The 20813-nt window shown below is 40.4% G+C and overlaps 1 protein-coding gene across 8 annotated transcripts in view; it reads left to right on the plus strand.

Annotated features, from left to right (window-relative positions):
• The window catches only part of VPS35 (VPS35 retromer complex component), a 28113-nt gene extending 16662 nt beyond the window's left edge, over window positions 1-11451 (plus strand). For all 8 annotated transcript variants that reach the window (XM_072723923.1, XM_072723924.1, XM_072723922.1 and 5 more), the window contains 9 exons: window positions 1092-1188; window positions 1315-1463; window positions 2882-3089; window positions 3687-3842; window positions 5680-5802; window positions 8081-8260; window positions 8743-8982; window positions 9449-9592; window positions 10466-11451. In XM_072723923.1, coding sequence (XP_072580024.1) covers window positions 1092-1188; window positions 1315-1463; window positions 2882-3089; window positions 3687-3842; window positions 5680-5802; window positions 8081-8260; window positions 8743-8982; window positions 9449-9592; window positions 10466-10645 — 1477 coding nt within the window. In that variant the 3' untranslated portion in view covers window positions 10646-11451. The remainder of the gene's footprint in view (window positions 1-1091; window positions 1189-1314; window positions 1464-2881; window positions 3090-3686; window positions 3843-5679; window positions 5803-8080; window positions 8261-8742; window positions 8983-9448; window positions 9593-10465) is intronic.
• The last annotated feature ends 9362 nt before the right edge of the window (window positions 11452-20813 follow it).

Here is a 20813-nt window from a genome sequence, read left to right on the forward strand (position 1 = left end):
CCACAAAAAAAAAGTGTTGCTGAGGATGTGGAGCAAAAAGAACCCTCGTACTCTGTTGGTGGGAATACAGACTGGTACAGCCACTGGAAAATAGTGTAGAGGTTCTTCAAAAACTTAAAAATGGAACTACCTTATGACCCAGTATTTGCACTACTGGATATCTACCCAAAAAATACAAATCACTAATTCAAAGGGATACATGCAACCCTATATTTATAGCAGCATTATCTACAATAGCCAAATCATGGAAGCAGCCCAAGTGTCTATGAATAGATGAATGAGTAAAGAAATATATACATAATGGAATGTTTTTCAGCCATAAAAAGAATGAAATCTTGCTATTTGCAATGACATGGATAGAGCTAGAGACTATTATGCTGGACTAAATAAGTCAGAGAAAGACAAATACCATATGATTTCACTCATGTGGAATTTAAGAAACAAATTAGCAAAGGGGGAAAAAAAAGAGACAAACCAAGAAACTGACTTTTTACTCTAGAAAACAAACTTGTTACGGGGGGGGGGGGGGGGGAGGGGGGAGGTCGGTGGGAGAAATAAGTGATGGGGATAAGGAGGACACTTGTATAATGAGCACTGGGTGATGTGTGGAAGTGTTGAATCACTATATTGTACACCTGAAACTAATACAACACTATTAAAAATTTTTTTAAATGAATTGAGGGAATGATCGACTCCATTCCAGTCCTTTTTATTTTTTTTTTATTATTTTTTTTTAAAGAAATCTTATTTTATATTTCACTATTCTTTTCTTTTTTTTATTATTTATTTATGATAGTCACCGAGAGAGAGAGAGAGAGAGGCAGAGACATAGGCAGAGGGAGAAGCAGGCTCCATGCACCAGGAGCCCGATGTGGGATTCGATCCCGGGTCTCCAGGATCGCGCCCTGGGCCAAAGGCAGGCGCCGAACCGCTGCGCCACCCAGGGATCCCCTCCAGTCCTTTTTAAAATCTTTTTTAGTGTTCTAGGAGAAAAACCTTGTAAAAATATAGAAAAGTATAAAGAACAAAATGTCATCCATGATCCCACTGCCTAAATCCCTGTATTTGTTACAGATTGTTTTCTTTTTCAGATTAGCTTTATTTGCTCACCGTGAAGATGGACCTGGAATCCCAGCAGATATTAAACTTTTTGACATATTTTCACAGCAGGTGGCTACAGTAATACAGGTTTGTATGGTTTTTCTTCTAAGTTCTTAAAACTTTGAAAAAAAAAAAAAAACTTTGAAACTTCTCAGGAGGTAGACCCTTTTGTGATTGTTTAAAATAAATTCTGTGGTTTTCTAAACATTTCAGTCTAGACAAGACATGCCTTCAGAGGATGTTGTATCTTTACAAGTCTCTCTAATTAATCTTGCTATGAAGTGTTACCCTGATCGTGTGGACTATGTTGATAAAGTTCTAGAAACTACAGTGGAGATATTTAATAAGCTCAACCTTGAACAGTAAGTCAAAGTTACATTTTTATAAAAACCCTCATAAAGCACTTACTTAATTCTAGATTAGTTTTTCTTAATTGCTTTTTGAAATGTTTACATTTGTCTTAAGCGTTTGTTAGATTGATAATGCTTGGTATTAATCAGGGCAGAAAGTAACAACCAATATGTTGGCTGTGTACATGATCAAATAGTGGCATTCATGGACTCTTAAGTAGTCTTCATGGACCAGAGTCTCTCCGTTTCAGACCCCTTTAATATATGAATAAGTTTTCAAACTGGTAAGGGAATTAACAGTTGACCTTTGAACAATGTGGAGGTTAACCTTCTGCGCAATTGAAGAACTCTGCAACTCCCTAAAACTTGACTATTGATAGCCTGTTGTCCAGAAGCCTTACCAGTAAGTTGATTAACACATATTTTGTACATTCCATGTAGTATATACTATATTCTTAAAATCAAGTCAGCTAGAGAAAAGAAAATGTTATTTTAAAAATTACAGGAAGAGAAAATACATTTTGTAGTACCATACTATATTTGTAGGAAAACATCCATGAATAAGTTGGCCTGCACAGTTCGAATCCATGTTGTTCATGGGTCAGCTGTGTTTATGTTAAGCGGTATTTTCATAGGAAGTGATTTTCTACAGATGAATAAGTTGTAAAAAAATTAGGAGCATATATATATATATATATATATATATGTATGTATGTATGTATATATATTTAAGGTGAAATTAAATTGGTTTAAAATATCTTTCTATTTTGAGCTTTGTTTTTGATACCATCAAGGAAAGTCCATTTTGTTGCCAATAGTTGGGAGCTTCCTCAACTGTGCTTTCCTAGTCTTTGGCATCCTCTAGTGGCCACTGTGGGCACTTGTGATCCCTTTACCTTTTCCCCAGCAGTCCCCTTACTGTCCCATCCTGCACTGCACGGAATACTCCGACAAGCTGCTACCTTAAATTCAGCCTGCTTTTCCTAAATCACCAACATCTGATGCAGAAGAAGCAGTTTTTTTCCTATTTTGTGGAGTTGCTAGTTTTGGATGAATTTTTCTCCCTACTCATTTTCTTCATGAGTATACATCATTTACTGGGTGCTCAAGAACTTAACTATCACTTAAAATATGTTCCTAAAAATGTCAAATTCTAGACAGTCATTTTAACTCCAGCTGTATAACCTGTTCAATGTTACGTCTTATTTTGTATTAATAGAACATTAAGAGATGAGTACATGTTTGTATTTAGATAGGCATCTTTATCTTCTTAGAAGGAAGTCATTGGAGTATTTTGAGGTGATGTAATTCACTTGACCTGTTTCCTTTAACGTGAAAATGAAAATCTTCAAGTTTTTATGCAGAGTGTATTTGTATATATAGAAAGTTAATTTTACTCATTAAAGGGCTGTTATTTTTCTTTTTTGTAGTATTGCTACCAGTAGTGCAGTTTCAAAAGAGCTCACCAGACTTTTGAAGATACCTGTTGACACTTACAACAATATCTTAACAGTCTTGAAATTAAAACATTTTCACCCACTTTTTGAGTATTTTGACTATGAGTCCAGAAAGAGCATGAGTTGTTATGTGCTTAGTAATGTTCTGGATTATAACACAGAAATTGTCTCTCAAGACCAGGTAAGAGAATACCAACATGCGATATTAGGAAAACAGAAACAATATTGTAATGATTTTAGACCTTGAGGCAGACATATGAAATGGGAGAAGACGGTAATTTAATACTAAAAAAGGTTACAAAGAGTTTATTCATTATATAAATTAGAAATTAGAGGTGTATAAAGAAGAAATTATAAAACTATAATCTGGGATGCCTGGGGGGCTCGAGTCATGCGTCTGGCTTCCTGCATGGAGCCTGCTTCTCCTTCTGCCTGTGTCTCTGCCTCTCTCTGTGTCTCTTGTGAATAAATAATTTTTAAAAAAATCCTAAAAAAATATATACATAAAACTATAAGCCCACCAGAAAGAGAATAACTACTATTCGTTAATATTTGGTGTGTGTTTTTCTACTCTTGTCTGTATGCACATCAATATACATAAACCTTCTTACAATAAAAGGAATTATGTTTTTAATACAACAAAAGCAAATGAAACTTTAATAGCTAAGAGAAGGTAAAGAGTTTGCTCCTTGGGAGTTACACAACTAGAAACGCTTTGACAGTGACTTTATATGCTGATGGTTTCACTTCAGTGGTTCCTGCATCTCTCGTGTTACAGGTGGATTCCATAATGAATTTGGTGTCCACATTGATTCAGGATCAGCCAGATCAGCCCATAGAAGACCCTGATCCAGAAGACTTTGCTGATGAGCAGAGCCTTGTGGGCAGATTCATTCATCTTCTGCGGTCTGAGGACCCAGATCAGCAGTACTTGGTAGGAGTTAACTCAGTTATCACATACCGTCACGACTCCTAGGTCGAAATTCCATGTAGATGTACCTAAAATGGTCTGAAACAGTTGTGGTCTTAGAAGGTTTTGAAAAAGTTGCAGCTGAATAAGAGATTAAGTGATACCCATGGAGTTTGACTTTATATAGAAATGCATAATTGTGAGCTTATGGGAAATATATTGGTTGCTCTAGTTTCTTTGAGGACTTAAGAATTATAGAAAGCCCATCTTCCTTAGTTGAGTGGATAGTACTTCTTCATGTTCATTTTCTTTTTTAACTATTCTCCTTTTATCCAGTTTGTCATAACTTTATCAGGATAAAACTTAGAGTATAAGCAGCAATCCGTATATTCAATTGTATTTATGTGTCTGAAGTCTGAAAATATAAGTTGACAAATTTAAAAATGTATGAAAAGACTTTAAAATTCAAATTCTTTCTCTTAACCTCTTTTTCCTGGTGAAGAACAATCAGAAGTTTTCCTTTCTTTATCATTAGTTCTCAATAAATCTTTGTGAAATGAATAATATGTTGCCTGAGTAGGAATATTGGTGATTGATGCATGATGATTTATTTTAATGGAAGTTAGCACAGATGGCAATCTAATTATTGTTTGGGAAAAGTGTAGTTTAACTTGTTGGATTTGTAGGCTGTTAAACTGATGATATGTTGGGGGAACACTTTCATTTGAGGTTGAGTCCTGACTTTCTCCTGCTGGTGACTTTTTTTGTTGTAGTTGACACTCTTGTATTCCATCACAAGCAGTGTGAAGAAGAATGATTTCTGTCGGCAGTGTGATACTCTTTGACTTGGCTTACTGATAAACATTCTGGGCAGGCCAGCTGTGCGCTGTGTGTGATCTGTACATAGTGACTGGCTGATTGATTCCCTTATGTTTCTGTGTCTCACATACGTGCCTACATGTGTTTTCATTTTTTGTTCTGTTCCAAATGTAGTAGTAGGAAGTATCCCTTCCACGTGTAGCCAGTTGATTATGCTTGTGCACTGAGAGACCTTTACGGCGAGGATCAGTAGCTCTGACTTCCCCAAGGGAAAATGCATTCACTTATCTATTATATCAGAGAAATTTTAAAAACCTGGATATGTCACACATTGTATCACACATATTAAAAAGTATTTCATGAATTCTTGCGGTTTTTTCCGAGACAATATGACGTTTATTTCACAGTAGCTCTTTTAAAGTATATTGCCATTTCCTTTTACTTTGTCTTTTTTCTCCAAATTAGCAGGTAAGACATACCAACAAAATACATATAGCTATTTTGCATTCTAGTAATAACCAACATTTTCTAAGCCCTGGCACCCTTGCCTTGTGTCAGGTACTAGTAACTCTTCATGTGTATTACTTGATCTTCCCAACAGCAAAAGCAAATGAAACTTTAATAGCTAAGAGAAGGTAAAGAATTTGCTCAGGGTCACTCAGGTAAGTAAATGTTAGTAGAAGTCTGTCTTCAGAGCCTGCAATCTCTGTCAGCACAGCCGACTTTGTACATATGTATATGAAAATATGTTAACATGTATCTCTGCCTCTGACTGGTCTTGTAACCTTGGGCACATTATGTGGCCTCTTTGAACCTCCGGCTTCTTCATTTGTGAAATAGGGTTACTGTTTTGGTTATGATGTTGGTTTTATTGACTCAGTGCAATAAGAAATGTAAGCATCTACCATTAAGCCTGGTATAGCAGCAGATGCAATTAAAAATTGTAGCAATAACAATGATTAGAGCCCTCATTTAATTTTATAAATGATTAATCATAGTGCAGGAAAGATTAATGTTTTGGGGGGATTTTTTTTTTGGTCAGATTTTAAACACCGCACGAAAACATTTTGGAGCTGGTGGAAATCAACGGATTCGCTTCACACTGCCACCTTTGGTGTTTGCAGCCTACCAGCTGGCGTTTCGCTACAAAGAGAATTCTAAAGTGGTGGGTTTACATTTAAGTATGTCACTACTTTTTTTCTTTTTTTTCTTCTTCTTTATGTGTATTTGTTATAGAATATTTCAAATATATACAGAAATAGACTATGGAATAATAAAATTCCAGTTTCAATAGATCAATTCTTTATACATCCTGTGTTAAGTTTTCCTAACCGTAGTGTTGGTAGATTGCATACTAGCTGAGGGATCACAAAAAACACTTAGAAATGAAAGATTAAAGCAGTGTAAATTTATGCTAGGTTTTCCGTATTTAAAGATTACTTGGAGACATTGATAAATTTATTACAAAATTGGCTCAGAGTGCTTTAGTTTAAGAATGATTTTACTTTAGAGTCTCTACTAATTCTAAAGTGATACAGTAATCTCATGCAGAGGTTGCAAGTACATAATAGGTGAGATCTAATTCAAGATAGTTTTGCCTAGCATTGCATAATAACCTCTCTCCAAAAGCCTGAAATTGAATAATTTTATGAATCATGTATTTTTTTTATGCACGTATTCCTTAAGCAGAATCATGGCTTAAATCTTCAATGATGATAGTTTTATAGGAAATCCTTCAATCTGATGTACCTAAAGTTGGATAGTCAAATCAGTGTTTAAAGAATAAAAACTCAGTAAACTTACTTCTCCAATATTGGAGAAACAAGATTTATTCAGTAGACTTGCCAGCATGACATAGCCAGTTTTTATTATGCCACCTGCTCATTTAGGACTTTTTCCAGCATTCCATGTATAGATTTTGGTGAATGTAACAATAGAAATAGCAGCTAGCATTCACTATGTGCCATATACTGTGCCAAGGATTATCTGTATACTTGGATTATTGCATTTAATCCTTATAGCAAGTCTGTGACTATTACCCTCTTTTAAAAAATGAAAAGAACTGATTGCTTTAATAAGAAATTTGAATGGTCAGATATAGATAAAATATTTAACCTCACTGGTAATTACAGCAATGAACCTCTGTTTTAGAAATCAAACTGGTAAAGAGAAAAGAGAAAGAAGGTTTGCAATGGCAATGGTATTATGAGAATGCATTCTCACCTAGTAATGGTGGGCATGTGACATACTACAGTCTTTGTATAAAAAACTGGCAATATGGAGAGCCTTAAAAGATCTAATAATTCCACTTCTAAGAATTTATACTAAGTAAATAATTAGGGATTCAAAAAAACCTTGTGTATATGGAACATTAGCATTCGTTGTGGTATTGCAGATTATTTCCAAAAGGAAATATTTAAATAAATTATGCTACATCCAGTGTGTGGAATATTTTCTAGTCATTAAAGTGATTTCCAGGAACTTAGTATCATGAGGGAGCTTGTTATGACAAAATAAGTGAAGGAAAAGAAGTTTGATGCAAGTATATGCAGTATGAACCCAATTTAACTCTTCTGATAAGTTACTATAAAGTAGAAAACAAAACCAGAATAGCGATCCCAGTTATAATACATTTGCATAGGAAAAAAGATGTTAACATCAGAATGTTATCAGTGATCAATGCTGGGTGGTGGATTTAGGGATGATCTCAGTGTTTAAAATCCATTTGCTTATCTTCCTAATTCTGTCCAGTTGGGGTGTGTTTTGAGTTTCTGATGAGTAAAAACAAAATGCCAAATATTCAAAAATTATACAGCCAGTAACCACAAAGGGATGTTTGAGAAGATACTGTGCTTGATGGACTTGTGTGCTTCATAAATGAGATGAAGGAGGATAACAGGAGAACCTTGAGCTCAGCGCTCCTGCTTTCCCTGTTTGTTCTATAGAAGCTTCATAAAATGAATATTCGGGAACCCTGGGTGGCGCAGCGGTTTAGCGCCTGCCTTTGGCCCAGGGCACGATCCTGGAGACCCGGGATCGAATCCCACGTCGGGCTCCCGGTGCATGGAGCCTGCTTCTCCCTCTGCTTATGTCTCTGCCTCTCTCTCTGTGTGTGTGTGACTATCATAAATAAATAAAAATAAAAAAAAAAAAGAAAGAAAATGAATATTCTTGGGCAGCCCAGGTGGCTCAGTGGTTTAGCACCTGCCTTCGGCCCAGGGTGTGATCCTGGAGACCCAGGATCGAATTCCGTGTATCGGGCTCCCTGCATGGGGCCTGCTTCTCCCTCTGCCTGTGTCTCTGCCTCTCTCTCTCTCTCTCTCTCTCTCTCTCTGTATGTGTGTCTCATGAATAAATGAATAAACTCTTAAAAAAAAGAAAATGAATATTCTTGAGCTGGCTCATCTTGAAAGGAAGGTAATTTAAACTTTTTTCTCTTTTAGGATGACAAATGGGAAAAGAAATGCCAGAAGATTTTTTCATTCGCTCACCAGACTATCAGTGCTTTGATCAAGGCAGAGCTAGCAGAATTACCCTTGAGACTCTTCCTTCAAGGGGCTCTAGCTGCTGGAGAAATTGGTTTTGAAAATCATGAAACGGTAGCATATGAATTTATGTCCCAGGTGATTGTCTTTTCTCCTTTCTGTGTTGTCTGATCGGTTTTGCTGTGTGCAGCCACCTGTTGTAGGTAAGATATAGTGCACGTGGATTTCCTCTTCAGTGAATGTATAACCACCCCTTCCCACCGTCTTGGAACTCCTTAATGCTCTAGTTGCAATGATTGCAGGAAAATGGACCATCCACTAGGGGCTAATGAGATTTAAGATTTCTGGGTGGGTCTTGGTATAAGTGTTTCCTGGAGTGAAAAGCTCCTTTGTTAAATTTAGTTTGGGAACTCTGGGTTAAGGAAAAGTTAAAACAACTTTGTTGCAGGTTGTCAGTATCTTTCCTGCATGAGCTGTGTCTTAGGACTCTCCAAGAGAGGGGTCAACGTGTGATCTGAAGGGAGTACAGAGCCTGTCACCAGATGGGGTTTTGGTGGGAAGTACTTTAGAAAACACTCCAATAGATGGTGGTAAGGTCTCTTCTATTTCTTGTTCACCAGGCATTTTCTCTGTATGAAGATGAAATCAGTGATTCCAAAGCACAGCTGGCTGCCATCACCTTGATCATTGGTACTTTTGAGAGGATGAAGTGCTTCAGTGAAGAGAATCATGAACCTTTGAGAACTCAGTGTGCACTTGCTGCATCCAAACTTCTGAAGAAACCCGATCAGGGCCGAGCTGTGAGCACCTGTGCACATCTCTTCTGGTCTGGCAGAAACACAGACAAAAATGGGGAGGAGGTAAGGAGGGAGGTCATTCCCGACCATGCTGCAGGAAGGGGATAGCTGCCACGGCCTTGTGCACTAGAGGTGAAACATCTGGAGGGCTTGGAAGCCTGACAAAGTTGCCTTGTTTATTAAGAGAAATGAAATGGACAGTAATGTATAATGTATAGAGTTACATCCTATGGTGAAGCTTCACTTTGAGTATATTGTAATACAGTAAGTTTATACACTGCTTTTTAAAAAATATACATCTTAAACCAAAACATTTAATTAATAAATACATAAAATAAATTCTATTTGTAAATTATAGCTGCGTGCTTTAAAAAAAAAAAAAAAGAAATGAGATTTAAATTTGTTGTGCACCTTAAAAAAGAGCCACTGTAGTGTTGTGCTTATTTCTTTGTGTGAAATGGGACATTTGTAATTCATTAATCTCTTTAATACTCTCCCCCTCCCCCCCCACCTCACCCTTTTATTCTAGCTTCATGGAGGCAAGAGGGTAATGGAATGCCTAAAGAAAGCTCTGAAAATAGCAAATCAGTGCATGGACCCCTCTTTACAAGTGCAACTTTTTATAGAAATTCTGAACAGATATATCTATTTTTATGAAAAGGAAAATGATGCGGTAAGTAACTGTAATAAAATATTGTTACTGAACTAATATTTTTCTTTCCTGCTCTTCAGAGATGTGATACATAAAAAACTTAATCATCTTGATGCTTTCTTTTTTTATTTACAAGGGTCAGGGTTTGGAGAATGCACCTACTAGTCTCTGTTCATTCTTTAGTATTCTTTGGTTTATAGATGCATCTCTCTAAGGGAAGAACTCATATGTGCAAGAAAATTCTCATCTCTTTTGTTCATGAATATTTTATAATATTTATGGAATATTTTTTAGTCACTGTTTGAAAAAATATATAAATATAGTAGGCTTATTGGTTATCACGTAAGTTTAGAATAATTCCTTATATGGGTTACCCTTTTATTTTTTTATTTTTATTTTTTTTTAAGATTTTATTTATTTATTCATGAGAGACACAGAGAGAGAAGCAGACACAGGCAGAGGGAGAAGCAGGCTCCAGGCAGGGAGCCCAACATGGGACTCGATCCCAGGACCCCGGGGTCACACCCTGGGCCGAAGGTGGCACTAAACCACTGAGCCACCCGGGCTGCCCTGGGTTCCCCTTTTAACACTAATACAGTGTTGGTCAAGATTTATCAGTTAAATAAAATTTTGCTTTTCTTGTATTGGTACACGATGCTCTATTTTTTGTTAAGCTTTTGGTTTTTTTCTTTTTGTTGTTGTTGTTTTGTCTTTTTTTGGTGAATTGTCAGTAGTTGTTGCTCGAACCAGGCATCATGTTTTCATCTCTCTTTTTTTATAATTACTTTGATGACTGTGAGAGTAACACAAGATCCTCAAAAATTTTTACTGGATTATCTTTTCTTTTTTATATGGTACATGCTAGATTCTGTAACTGTACATGTTCTCTTGTAGGTCACAATTCAGGTTTTGAACCAGCTTATCCAAAAGATTCGTGAAGATCTCCCAAATCTTGAGTCCAGTGAAGAAACAGAGCAGATCAACAAACATTTTCATAACACATTGGAGCATTTGCGTTTGAGGCGGGAATCACCAGAATCTGAGGGTCCAATTTATGAAGGTCTCGTCCTTTGAAAAGGAAACAGGCTCACCCTACTCTTTTCCATGTACATCCAGTAAGGGTTTTATTATACTAGGTTTCCCTTCCATAGATTGTGCCTTTCAGAAATGCTGAGGTAGGTTTCCCGTTCTTACCTGTGATGTGTTTTACCCAGCACCTCCGGACACTCACCTTCAGGACCTTAATAAAGTTACTCACTTCATAAGTGTTCAATCTGTCTTATCACCCCAGGTGGCATGATTGATCTGCTATTTAAAAGTCATGTGGTCTGTAAAAAAAAAAAAAAAAAAAAAAGGAAAGACAAACCACCTCTTAGCTACTAATGAAGCTCTTCTTCCTTTATTCTGTTTTGTTGGTTGTGTAATTTCCTTCATTACTTGGGAGTACTAACCTGAAAGTGTCTGTCTCTTTGTTCTCTAGTCCAATTTGAGAATAATTTAGAGGAAAGGGATACTACGTATGTGAAATTCAGCTTGGGCTTTTCCCTAAATGCAAGATAAGGCCATGTGTAAAATTTTCCCTAAAACTAGAATATATTATTGCATGTCTGAGAATTCTGAAACACCATGGTCAATACCAAAAGCTATATTTTGCATATTTGGACTCAATCATCCATTAAGAACTTAAGTTGTCCTCTGGGCATATTTATCCAAATAATTTTGTTCTAAATATTAGTATAAAATAGAAAATTTGTGATCAATATAATTTATGTATAACCTTCATTATTGTAAATTTAGGGGGAAATGCATCGTACAATTATGTTTTTGTTTTGTTTTTGTTTTTTTTTGCACCAGTGGAACAATAAAGTTGCTATTAACAATTTTGGACTTTTACCCTTTTGTACTAAATATGTAGAAGGAGCTGGTAAAATGCCTGTGGAGTTTAATATAAAGACATTGTTGAGTTACAGCATTTGCTTCTTCAAAGGCACCATCTACTCTTCTGTTTAGATCCATTTGCTTTTCTTTGGCCTCATCCTGTTCTCGGGCTGGTGCCTCCACATAAACTTTCAGGAGGCTCACCACCTGTATCTATGATATAATAAATTATCCCAAAACTTAGTGTCTTGAAACAAGCATTTATTTCACCATCTTCTGGGTGAATCTGCAAGCAGCTTGGCTGGTCGTTGTGAAAGTTTGGTTGGGGCTGGCTTCTTAGCTCATTCACATGACGGTTATCTGGAGGCCTCTGTTCCTCTTCTTGTGGGCCTTTAAAAAGGGGTAGCTTGAGTGTCCTCATGACACAGCAGCAGATAACCCAGAGGGACCCACGTGAGAGGGCTAAGAGGAGGCCACATGCCTTTTTATGACCTGACCTTGGAAGTGACATACTGTTAATTCTGTTAGAAGGGAGTCACTAAGTCTAGCTCATACTCAGTGGTAAGAGGAATTAAGCTGCACACCATGTACGAGAAGTTGCAACTTACATTCTCAAATGACCACCTCACTTAACACCTCAACATCTGTCCCCCGTCCCTCATTCATAAATGTCTAGCCCTTGTGAAACACTATAATCTGAATGTTTGTGCCCCTCCTGACCCTCCCAAATTCCTATGTTGAAGTCCTAACCCCCAAATATAATGCTGAGTGGTGAGGTCTTTGAAAGGTGCTTAGGTCTTGAGGGTGGAATCTCATGAATGGGATTAGTGCCTTTATAAAGGAGGCAGAGAGCTTGCTTGCCCATTTCTACTTTGTGAGGACACAGGTTGGCAGTAAGCAGCCTGGGGAAGGGCCCTCCCTCAGCCATGCTAGTGCCTTGATCTTGCACTTTCTGTCTCCAGAACTGTGAGAACTAGACTTGTGTTTATCAGCTACCCAGCTTAAGGCTTTTTGTTATGGCAGCCTAAACAGGTGCCAGGTTTTATAGGAACAAGTCTCTATAAAGTTACAGAATTGGTACCATTAAAGTCTACCAAGTATGCTAAGCTTTTCTGTAGAATGTTATTCCAGCAAACCCTCTCTGTACTTTGCAGGTGTCACTTTATTCTGTATAAACCTGATTGTGGAATAGAAGTTGACATGTTCATTTTACTCAGATGTTCTGTGAAATACAGCTGGAAAGGTAAAGCTGTGACTCAAGAATACTTGAATTGAGCTCAGGAAGGTTCAGAGGTAAAAGAATTAGCATGGGGTATAAAGTATTTCAGATTTTTTTGGTGAGGTGAAGAGACCACATTTAAGAAACCAAAGCTCTGCTTTTTTTTTTTTTTTAAGCAGAGCTCTGGTTTAATCTTAATTTGCAGATTTCTTTATTGAACAAAAGCTGAACCCCTGCTAGGTGCCAGGCACAGTTAGGCACTGGGAATAAGGTGAACAAGATAAGGTCCCTAGCTTTGAGAATTTAATCTGGTGGCAAAAACAGACCAGCAGTAATAGAAATGATAAGAGTACGTCCAAGAAAGCATAGAAGGGCTTAAGGAGCTAGGATGTCCAAGTAAAGCCTGGAGAGAGTTTTAGGAGTCCTCGTGTGACTTCAAGTCACAGGCAGGCAGCCTTTTCAGCCTCGTAAGGCTAATGCTTGACCTGCGCTGCAGTCCCATATTTTATAGCTAGAGCTAGGCTATCCAGGTGTGTTCCATGAACTGAAATAAGTTAAACTTGTACCTATCTGTATGAAAGAAATACAAAGAAAAGAAACTAAGAATTGACACACTTTTGCCAGTTTGGCAATTTTATGTCCGTGGAATATAATGAATTGGGGCTTGTGTTTTGTGTGTCTGCTCCCTTGGCCTCATTTTTCTTCTAGTTTTTGTTTTTGGGGGTTTTGGGTTTTTTTGTTTTGTTTTTTTGAGAGCACAAGAATACATAGTATGGATTCAGTAAATGGTAGCGTATTATTATTACTATTATTGTTGGCTTGGAAAGACCTAGAACAGTTTGGAGTCAGATATGTAAATCAAATGCTATTAGGACAAGAGAATGTTGTTGAGGGAAATGTTCTTGGAGGTTTTTGCTCTTTTATTTTTTTTTTTTTTTTTTTTGGTTTTTGCTCTTTTAAAGGGCAATTAGGCACAAGCATTTTCTTAAAAAGATTTTATTTATTCATGAGAGACACATAGAGGCAGAGACACAGGCAGAGGGAGGGACAGGCTCCACGCAGGGAGCCCAATGTGGGACTAGATTCTGGGACCCCAGGGTCACGACCCCAGCCGAAGGCAGATGCTCAACCACTGAGCCACCCAGGTGCCCCAGACAGACAAAGTTTTTAGTACCTATTCTTAAGCCATCTAAGGTGGCATTCTGAGCGGCCTCTGCCTAATACAGCAAAACTAATGCCACTGCCTGATTGAGGATGCAGAAGAAAAGCAGCACAATACAACATAAAAATCAGAGTAAACCGCAGGGGGATGAGAAGATTGCGATTGAATGGGGCTCCATATTTGACTACAATAGACCCTCAGTTGCCATAGAAACAAAACCACCTCTCTGAAAAAGATGGGGCCAGGCAGGCATACAGCTTAAAAAAGGGGGGAAAAAAAGGACTAAGTTAAAAAGATGCACCGAACGCCAAAGAATGCTCCTGGAATTGCTCCATCTGGACAGATAAATGAGGACAGCATGAAGATGACAAGCAGGGTACAAGGCAGGTGCTTGGTGCGGGCTGACAAACAGCCTTCAAACTGCAAGGGAAACATGGTATTTGAGTCTTGGGCTCTTCCTCTGTGACCAGGCCCCAGGTGCTGGTTTCTGCTGGGATATCGAATGGCAAGCCTCTTCCTGGGGGCTGGGGTCAGGCACCCTCCAAACAGGATTCTGGATAACGTGGGAGAGAGAGACAAAGTGGGAGAGGAGGCAGGGACAGAGAGACAAAGAGGGAAGCACACGAAGAGACGCAGAGACAAACTCCGATCTCGTTGATGTGGGAAACAAAGGCAGAAGAGAAATTCTTAAGTTTCCTTACTGCTCACGGCCCATTGACCCCGGCCCATTGACCCCTGGATGGAGGCAGAGTGACATTCCTCCAGGGGCTCGGCTGCCTCCCTTGAGGCTGGTGCTTGGCTAAGGCCAAAGGCAATCTGAGCGTACCCTCCAGGATCCTGTAAATCGGCTTTAAGATCTAATAGTCCCTTTGGAAACTTCTTGATCTCCACCCCCCAGATACAGATCGGCAATCACCCCAAGCATATGACCCACCGATACACGTCGGAAGGGTCTCATGACTCAGATTTCACTAGACAGTAATAAATGACCCTTTCCCAACAACAGCTAACCCTCAAGGTCCTGGAAGCCTTGCTTCCAAAATTCCTCAGACTTACGCTCTCCCTAACCCCCTCCCAACTTGAAAGTTTACAGTGGACCACTCCTCACGACCCTGGCTCTTTTTGCCCCTGGGGCCTGCCCCCTACTTTTTTTTTTTTTAAGATTTTATTTATTCATGAGACAGAGAAAGGCAGAGACACAGGCAGAGGGAGAAGCAGGCTCCTTGTGGGGAACCCGATACTGGATCGCAGGACCCTTGTGGGGAACCCGATACTGGATCGCAGGACCCCGGGGTCACACCCTGGGTTGAAGGCAGATAGATGCTCAACCGCTGAGCCACCCAGGGGTCCCTAAAAGATAAAATTATAGAAATGGAAGAGCAATTAGTGGTAAAAAGAGATGGGCACTGGGAGTGGGGGTGGGGTGGAGAAAAGAGAAAAGGAAGGAGGGGGGTGTGGTTCTAAGTGGGTGACATGGGAGAGCCTTGCAATGTTGGAACTGGTCAGTATCTTGACTGCAGTGTTGGGTATATGAACCTACATGGCTTATAAAATTTTATAGAACTTAGTATGTGCGCACACAAACGTATACACACATGATGAGCATAAGTAAAACTGGGAAAATCGATTTAAAGTCAATGGATTTTAGGGACGCCTGGGTGGCAGTGATGGCGCATCTGCCTTCGCCTCAGGTCGTGACCCTGGGGTCCTGGGATCCAGTCCTGCATCGGGCTCCCCGCAGGGAGCCTGCTTCTCCCTCTGCCTGTGTCTCTGCCTCTCTCTGTGTCTCTCATGAAAAAATAAATAAAGCCTTAAAAAATAAAATAAAATTTTGTTATTTCTTTTTTTTCCTTTTAAAGATTTTATCTATTTATTTGACAAGAGAGAGACAGAGCATGAGCGGCGGGGTGGCGGGGAGCAGGGGTGGGGGGCAGAGGGAGAAGCCTCCTCACTGAGCAGGGACCTGAAAATGGGACTTGATCCCAGGACCCTGAGATCATGACCTGAGCAGACACTCAAACGACTGAGCCACCCTGACACCCTGAAATTTTGTTATTTCAAAAATGTTATATGAATGGAATTATACAGCATATAACCTGTTGATATTGACTTTTTTCATTCAGCAAGATTCCGCGGAGAGTCCTCCCAGTTGCCCTGTGTGCCAGTAGTTGGCTCCTTTATCAGGGCCTATGCTGCGATGATTAGGTGTGTGCGCCACCGTGGCCGGTACCCGTCATTCAGTTAGACCCTAAGGTAAGTGTCCCTGTGAAGGCGCTCTGAAGATGTGGTTAGCATCTACAGTCACCGGGGTTCATGTGAAAGAGGTCACCTTGGTGGGGGCCTCATCTGATTGGCTGAAGTCCTTTAGGGCAAACACTACGGTTTCCCAGAGAAGAAATTCTGCCTCAAGACTGCAGCAAAGTTTAAAGTTTTACACAATCTGTGTGGGCAGGTAGCAAATGTACCCAAACACCAAAGTCTCTCTACGAGGCATTCTCCACATAGCAGCCAGAATGTTCCTGCCAGAGCACCAGTCAAATCACCTCTTCTTCCTTGAAGCTTATCAATGGCATCCTATTACGTGCTGAATAATATCTGAACTTTCCATGGAGCAACCTTCATAAGCCTTTGAGGCTGTGTTACCCAGCAGTCTTCTTGGCAGCCACTTCCTCCGTCACTCTGCCAAAGCCTCACGGACCATCTTCCGCTTCTGCAACACACGGAACTCTCTCCTGCCTCAGAGCCTCTGGAGCGGGGACCGCCCCCTTGCATCCCCAACCCTCCTTCCTGGATTCCCCTCATCTTCCTGAAACCCCTGCCACCTGCCACCATGGCTGCTCTGTCTTCTCCTGAAGGCTTCAGCCCAATAGCCTCCCCTCGGTGAGGTCTACCAGTGCAAACGGGTTCCTGCTCCGGGAGTCTCTCTCCTAGACGGCGATGATTGCAGGTTCTGACTCTACAGTTGCCAGGTGTTCTCTTGTTTAGGGTGTCTCCCTCCCACTGGTCTGTGAGCTCCATGGGGAAGAGCTACATTGATTTGTTCCGTTCTCATCCCTAGAGCCTCCCACAAGGCCTGGAATCTCAAGAGGAAATTTGCATAAAGAACTCCACGTTTTACCAAATGCTGGAGTTTAATTTCTTTTGAAAGTTTAAGCCGCCCTCTAGTGGAGAATACAACCCAAAATTCAGGTCTGGCTTTATTCCTTGGTCTTTGTTTTTGTCAATGGGGCCCCAGACTTTCAAATCAGAGTTAGCAGAGACTAGCATCTCACCTCTCCCGGCAGCAGAGTGAACATCATGGGATCCCTGCGCACCCTGGGCCCACGGGGGGCTTCCTACAGCAGCAGGTAGAGGGACAAGCTTCCCCAGTGGGATTCCTCCCAGGCTCTGGGGGCCCTCCCTACCCTTCTGCGCTGGTCAGAATCTGCCCGTCTACCTTGATTTATGTCTGCTCCCAGAAACTCATTCATGTGGATGCGCAGTTACATTCTGTGGTGTGGGATAGTGGACCTACAGTGGGCCCCTGTCTCCCAGAGGGTCAAAGCTCTCAGCTACACCATGAATCACCCACCACCTTAGACGTGTTTCTGTCCTTGGGGAAACTAGTGGGCTGGTCTAGGGCAGGGGCCCCCAATACAGGTAGCCTTCAGTGACGCTGACTCAGGAAATAGGCTAATGATGAATCTGTGATTGCAGGAGGCCTCTGGGTAGCAACACGATAGGAATGGTCTAAACCACTTGATTCTAACCCTGAGCCTTTGGCTTATAGCATTGTAATATTACATTTGTTAAAAAACAAAATTCAACTGAATAAACCTTAAAGATCTTATGGGCATTATTCAATGGTTCGTGATTCAGGCAATATCCTTTTTATTAAAGAAATTTTATGTATGTATTTTTATTTGAGAAAGAGGGAGCACAAGGGGAGGGGTAGAGGGAGAAGCAGACTCCCTGCTGAGCAGGAGGCCCATGTGGGGCTGGATCCCAGGACCCCGGGATCCTGACCTGAGCCAATGGTAGACACTTTACCGACTGAGCCACTCAGGTGCCCCTTTATTTTATTTTTAGTATTTTTCCTAATAGACTCTTAATTGCTTTTTTACTTGTATCTTCAGTAGACTATGAATTCCACGCAGAGGCCTTACCTGTCTTGTTTGCCCATTTCCCTTGAATCTAGAGCAGTGCCTGGCACATAGCCTATATTCTCTGTTTATTATTTGTCAAGTGAATTAGCAAATCCACTTTCCCATGTGCTCACAGTGATTGGCACAGTCCACACTTGGCTCTCTTCACACACTTGGGGTACCTCCTGAGACAGATGAAGTCAGGACATACTCTTGGGAAACCCCTAGGTTTAGGGAACCAGAGGGGAAGGAAGGGGCACAAGGGCAGGAAGGAAGACTAGGAGAATGAGCACCCAGAAGCCAAGGGAAGAAAGACTACAGAGGTGAGGTGCTGGGCACTCAGTGCTCCTGGGAAGTGGAGGGCGATGGAGTGAGCCACTGGCCTTCAAGAATGCAGGATCCCTGGACAGCTTAGCGGTTTAGCGCCTGCCTTCGGCCCAGGACATGATCCTGGAGTCCCAGGATTGAGACCCACATCAGGCTCCCTGCATGGAGCCTGCTTCTCCCCTGCCTGTGTCTCTGCCTCTGCCTCTCTCTCTGTCTCATGAATAAATAAAATCTTAAAAAAAAAAAAAAAGAAAAAAGAAAAAAAGAATGCAGGAGAGGAAGGCACTACAGAGAAAGAAGGCATGTAGGCTCTATCTTAGGCTTGAAACTGCGCTTTGGGAAGATTTTGGGGAGGGCAGTTAGTTTTGAGCCCTTGTGTAGACATAACATAAGGACCTGGTGTTGGGAAAGAGAGCAAAGATACAAAAAAAGAGCGGGAATAATGGATGCCATCCCAACTTAGGGAAGGTGGAAGGTTGAGATGGGCCACAAGTGGAAAGTAAGAAGTAAAAAAATTCTTTCCTTAGGATAAGGGGGAGGGGGCAGGGAAAGCAAACTCCCAAGGAATGTGTACACCTTCTAGGTCTCCATTTAGGGGAAAGCTCTAAAAACTTTCCATATAGTTACATAAGTAATGAATAAACACTGATGCATGTTTGGAAATGCATCCAATTTAATAAATAATTTATCCTTAATGGAGTTTGCAGCAGCACAGGTATTATGTCTCGGCTCTGTGGCCTCCTACTCCTTTCTAAAACTTTCCCAGAAGCACTGGTTCAGGTAATATCTTAACAGTTGATGAAATATTTGGTAATTGAACAAGAAGAGAGCTATATTGGCTCCAGGGCTGAGGGAGGAGAAATCCTGCTACTTGTGGCATTTGCGGGTGGGAGGGTTAAAAGGGCAATGATGAGAAAGCTAGCTTTGTCTTCAAGGCCTGATGCTTGTCTTGATTTTATTGTTTTGTGTGTTTTCACCTGGTGGAACTCAATATTTGCTCAGTGAACAAATAAATGTTAGGTCAGGCGCTGCACACAAAAGTCAAAGAAATCATATTTCTTGGAAAAGCAAGTGGAATTAAGTGCAGGTTTCCACAGTTGCCTCCCCGGGCTCTAATTCCTTTCAGTCATAAGGCATCCGAGGGACTCCAGCCCAAGGTCTACCCTCAGGGCAGAAAGTGGGTACATTTTCCCCGTGACAAGACTGCACAGCCTGTTACAACCAGGCTCTTGGCTTTCTGTGGCTCAGCCCATGTCCTGGTGCTGGTAATCTCTGCTGTCCCCTGCCTACCACAGCCCCGAGTCAGAGCCCGGCTGAAGTCTAATGGGGTGGCTTCTGGAGTAAGGCTGGTTTGTTTATTTCTTTATTTTAAAGATTTTATTTATTTGTTCATGAGAGACACACAGAGAGAGGCAGAGACACAGGCAGAGGGAGAAGCAGGGAGTTCTCCCCTGTTTTCCAGACTGTGTGTGGCCCATTTTTAATTTAAGACTCACAGGAAGCAGATAATTTGTGGGATGGTATAGTGACAAAGAGAAAATCTTACTACAAGGAGGCATTGCTGAATGGGCCCATACATCAAAGTTGTGTTGTCTCAGGAAAACCTTACCAGCTATGGCCTGCACATGTGTGAATTGCACTTGTGTACGTGCATGTGTGCACTCACCCAGCTGCTCCTGTGGAAACCATGTGGATGAGGGTGCAGTTCTTAGCCAAGCTAGAGGATAGGCAGAGAAAAAAAAAATCTATCCAGTTTAATCATCATCATCAGTGCAGTGTACATTGAAATTTGGATTCTATATTTTTCATATGAAGACCTATAGGAGCATTGCTGTAAATTTTCCTCAGCGCTATTTTAACGATCACATAATATTCCATGTATACTTCCCACAGGGAGCCTGATGTGGGACTCGATCCCAGGACCCCAGGATCATTACCTGGGCCGAAGGCAGGTGCTGCCCAATAAGGCTGGTTTATAATCTTGACTGTGCTGGGTTAAATTGGGTGAGTTGGTTTACTTCTTGGAGACTTTGTTTCCTCAAATGTGAAATGAGGATAATAGGATTTTTCTGAAGGTTGAGTAACATAGTGCTCAGTTAATTTTAAACTGGTATAGAGTTTTAGTTTTGCAAGATGAAGAGTTCTGGAGATGGATGGTGGTGATGGTTGCACAACATTATGAATTTAAAACCACTGAACTATACACTTAAAAATAGGATGGTAAATTTCATTATATTTGTATTTTACCACAATAAAAACTTTTTGAAAAAAATCATGCTGCTGTAAACGTTCTGTACGCACTGATGTACGCCTTCATGACTTTTTTGAAGATTTGCAAATGCCTATGAATACACAGACTTTCCCAAGAGTGTATAATTGCTGATAGGTTTTTTAAAATTGAAATGTAGTTGATATATACAGCATAGTTATTCAGTATTTATATTAAGGAAGTGATCATGATGATAAATGTAGTCTGATTTCTTTCACTTAGCATACCATCTAGATCCATCCATGTTGCCACAAAATTTTTGA

The sequence above is a fragment of the Vulpes vulpes genome, chromosome 10, assembly GCF_048418805.1.
Source record: "Vulpes vulpes isolate BD-2025 chromosome 10, VulVul3, whole genome shotgun sequence".
NCBI lineage: Eukaryota > Metazoa > Chordata > Mammalia > Carnivora > Canidae > Vulpes > Vulpes vulpes.